Source organism: Hibiscus syriacus, unplaced genomic scaffold (assembly GCF_006381635.1).
Source record: "Hibiscus syriacus cultivar Baekdansim isolate YM2019G1 unplaced genomic scaffold, ASM638163v2 tig00112234_pilon, whole genome shotgun sequence".
In the NCBI taxonomy this organism is placed as follows: Eukaryota; Viridiplantae; Streptophyta; class Magnoliopsida; order Malvales; family Malvaceae; genus Hibiscus; species Hibiscus syriacus.
Window position 1 is genome coordinate 165,274 of NW_024063278.1, and position 3,949 is coordinate 169,222.

Genomic DNA, 3,949 nt, shown 5'->3' on the forward strand with positions numbered 1-3,949 from the left:
GGGGAAAGAACCTGGTTTTTCTTTATACCCTAAAAGAAAAACAGGTACCTTAAGTAGTAAAGACTTGAGATCAGTTCGGTTTCAAATGTTAAAAAAAGATTTAGCTGCTCCAAAACTTAAATGCTATATGAAATTTCCATATCTCTTATCGATGAATTAACCTACCTATGTACTGCTTTGGATCATTCTTTTCCTCCGTTTCTTCTTCATAGTAGAAATGGGAGAACAGTTGTTCAATCCATCAGGTTGGTGTTTCCTGAATGCAAAGTATTTAATGAGTTCAAGTTCACTTGTGCAGTTCTGCTGCTTATATATGCAATAAATACTCTTGAATTACTGAATTTGACAGATTGACCAACTCAAACTGTCTAACTAAGCATTTGAGGGCTACAGTAATATCTGAATAGGTGAAATTTCATCCTTGTTTTCCTATTAGAATTAAGTGTTTCTTTGTAAGACTATGCATACTTCGGCTATGTTGCTATCGACTGAAGCTTTTGTTCAGGGTAACCGAACACACAGCTGTACAACTGAGAAACATCAATTCTGTACATCAATTAAACAATTATTTAGTTAACAACATGGCTTGGAAGTCAAAAAACTTTGCCAAGAGATAACACCATAAGGGATAGATTCATGCTCGAGTTAATCCACCATAAGCATCATTTGCCACTGAAGCTCAAAAACAGCAGAGATGATAACCACGTTAGTGCTGTCAGCAGAGATCAGAAGGCTCTACAGAGGTTGTTAACCGTCAGATTAGATGAACGCTGCGGCTCTATAGGTCCTGTGGGACTGCAAAGTCTGGTCCTCTTCGGTTCAGATATCCTCACATGGGAAATTGCCACAGCAAGCACATCCACCAGACCATTTTCATCTTGTTCCTCTAATTTGCAGCTAGAGCTGTAAGATGTTAAGACTGGTTGTGTACCCTGACTGTGACAACGGCCATTTATCCTACTGACACTTGACCCTGATCCAGGCAAATGGGAAACTTGGATGGAAGATCCTACTTGATTTTTCGACTTCGATTTGATGGATAATGTCTTTAATGAACGCTCAGTGTGGAACAATATCCATGGATGTCCTGAAGTTGGACAGCTCAAATGTCAGGAAATTAAAGATTAAGCTTTTAAAGGAACTGTAGGAGTAAGCAATTATTCAAGACCCAGGACAGAGTTGCATGGTAACCGAAGAATGCAAGGCTAATTTGCAATTTTCTACAAAAATGTATGTATCATTTGATTGGTATACTAGTTAAGAAAATGAACTCAGAGCTTACTTAATATTTCATCAGCAGTTATTCTTGATGAAACATCCCTGGTCAGCATACTAGAGAGCAGATCACGTGCAAATTTAGATACAGATTCCCATATCACCGAGTGAAAATCAAGCTTTACATTCTTGATGGCCTCAAATACGGCCTTCAAGGAGTCTCCTTGAAATGGAAGAACACCAACCAAAAGCACATGTAGTAGGACGCCTGCACTCCATATATCTACCTTCTCTGAATAATTTCCCAATAGAACCTCAGGTGCAACATAAGCCGGACTTCCAGCCAAACCAGACAAAACCTGACCTGTAGTGAATAGTAATTGTGTCACAAAAGGTTTAGGCACAACTCAAAAGGAAACAAGCAAAATACTAAAAAAAAGCTTGCCAAGGCAATACTCTACTGCAAACATCTTTTAGCATGATCAAATCTATTTATGCATAAGAATGATCAAGTGAAATAAATCAGCTAAAACAGTTTAGGATTAACAAATTCAGAACATGAGAATTTTTTAGGTGAAAAAAAAGGAAAAAACTAAAATGTTTGACTTGTAAGCACCTTCAATTCTATATTTTCATTTTTTTTAGCAATTATGTTCGACATCATTAATGCTTGAAATTTTTATCATTCAAAATAAATTTAAGCACCTTGAAATATAAAATCTCCTTAATCCTCTTCTTTAGCAGATTCTCTACATTCACCAACCAGGACACAGCTATAGAAAGGGAAACACATTCTAGGCCAATAGCATCTTCGATTCTCTTCATCAATAAACAAACAGTAAAATTCCCTTCATGCACCTCTCTCTCCATTTATGCATGTGTGACTGACATTTTGCAATCACAAAATAAATATGCAATGCTTGAAGGAATAAGAACTTTACAACCCCATACAATGAATGTTGAGTTGCAAGATATACAAAAAGGAATTTAATGAATCAAACAAACAGAAAAGGCAATTCTTCAAAGTAGGTTCAGATATTCACCATTGGAAATTCTCATGGCAAGACCGAAATCTGCTAGCTTTATCTTTCCTGAAGTTGTGAGGAGAATATTCTCTGGCTTTATATCTCTATGCACAACTCCCATCTCATGACAGTATTTAATGATTGACATCACATCCTTAAAAATATTAGCAGCACGGTGCTCTGAAAACTGAGATTCTGCCATTTGGTCAATTAAACGACCTCCTGAGCACAATTCCATTATGAGGTGAAAGCAGTCGGGCTCCTCATACACCGCCTGCAAAGTCACAATCCCAGGATGACCAGATAAATGCTGCATTATCTCTACCTCTTTGTGAACAGTCTCCTCTCCCTTAAGCAAGGTTTTACAAGCAAACTCTACTCCACTACTTCTAGACCTGCACAACCAAACTGACCCAAATTTCCCCTGTCCGATTGTATCACCTTTAACATAATCCTCCTCAATCTTTTTCTTCCCACCACTTCGTGTAATCGCCTCAATGCAACCTATCTTCCTCTTAAGACCTCTTCCCAGAGGGACCAAAGATGATGCACCACAAGGCGGGGCAGTAGCAATGCCAGCAAGCCTACTTTTAAATGAACCAACAGGAGGAGCATCGACATCTTCCTTGCACCTCTTTTTTATCCTCACATAATCTTCTAATGAAAAATGAGACCTAATATTGGATGATCTTGAATCCCACGCCGAAGCAAAATTGTCAGTTACCTCTTGAGAGGCATCAGTTTCACTTCCTTTCCTTTTCTTTCTCATCAAGTCAAAAGTATCAATTCAGACGAAGTTAAAACTTGGATACATTTAAGGTTCCCAAAAATTACAGATGATCATGAAAATATATCCAGTTTTATTGAGCAATCTCGTTTGGTTTTCTTCCCTGTAAATAAAAATAAATAAATTATGTCAAAATCAGTTCAAAAACAAATGAGAAACAGAAAAAAGGAAAAGGCAAACACAAGATAACTTGATTCGCAAAGCCACAAACACATGGGAGGCCCCGTTTAAGTTTAAGATGTTAAAAACACATCTTTAATAGAAAAGGGAACATTTACTTGAAAAAAGAAATAAACGATAAACTGAATCCATCTTTTTTTTTCCATAGATCCTACTGGGGACCAGATAGAACATAGATCAAAATCCTAACTAGTAACTTTACCATATCACCATTCGAAAAATTGAATTTAATTATAAAAATCAACTAAGAAATTAAAGTGGTTTTTCTTTTTTGGCGAAAAAAACGAACCTATGAAAAATCGCCCAGATCGCAATAAGGAAGACCCCGGTTGATGAATAGTTACACAGACCGAAAATAAATAATCAGCGAAAATTAGGCAAGAAATTTATAGGCAATATTCGTGGATGAAATCTTGGAGATTCGAATCAGAAAACCTAGAAACATCCGGGAATGAGAGATTTGGATGGCGGCTTATCCTATATCAATGACAATTATAATATGCACTACATTATTTCCTTTTATGTAAATATAACTTTTGGTACTTAAATTTAGCATTTAGTGTAATGTGGTACTCAATTTCTTTAGGTACTTAATTTGAGCATTATATGGATTGTTAAATTGTTTTTTCCCCTTAATTTTGTGTGTGTCATTCATGCCCTTTTTTTTCATCGTTGATCGAGAGTAACATCAATTTATATGGATTGTTAAATTGTTTTTTCCCCCTTAATTTTATGTGTGTCA

General features: G+C 36.4%; 1 protein-coding gene across 2 annotated transcripts; it reads right to left on the reverse strand.

Annotated features, from left to right (window-relative positions):
• Positions 1 to 467: 467 nt before the first annotated feature.
• On the reverse strand, positions 468 to 3,671 carry LOC120176320 (serine/threonine-protein kinase PEPKR2-like). 2 transcript variants are annotated; one of them, XM_039182761.1, is made up of 4 exons: positions 3,497 to 3,671; positions 2,259 to 3,130; positions 1,283 to 1,579; positions 726 to 1,087 (listed from the first exon to the last, which is right to left on the reverse strand). In XM_039182761.1, the coding sequence occupies exons 2-4, from the start codon at positions 3,007 to 3,009 to the stop codon at positions 726 to 728; spliced, it is 1,410 nt and encodes a 469-aa protein (XP_039038692.1). In that variant the 5' UTR covers positions 3,010 to 3,130; positions 3,497 to 3,671. The 2 variants fall into 2 exon arrangements, with proteins under 2 accessions (XP_039038693.1, XP_039038692.1); XM_039182762.1 differs by lacking the exon at positions 3,497 to 3,671 and having other exon boundaries at positions 468 to 1,087; positions 2,259 to 3,009.
• Positions 3,672 to 3,949: the final 278 nt, after the last annotated feature.

What these genes read in the sequence shown, in the direction of transcription:
- LOC120176320 (XM_039182762.1), bottom strand. Translation starts at nt 3,009, where the DNA reads ATGAGAAAGAAAAGGAAAGGAAGTGAAACTGATGCCTCTCAAGAGGTA. An exon ending in TGCCATGAGAATTTCCAATG is followed by an intron (nt 1,580 to 2,258) that starts GTGAATATCTGA and finishes TATTCACTACAG; the next exon opens with GTCAGGTTTTGTCTGGTTTG. An exon ending in AACTGCTGATGAAATATTAA is followed by an intron (nt 1,088 to 1,282) that starts GTAAGCTCTGAG and finishes GTCCAACTTCAG; the next exon opens with GACATCCATGGATATTGTTC.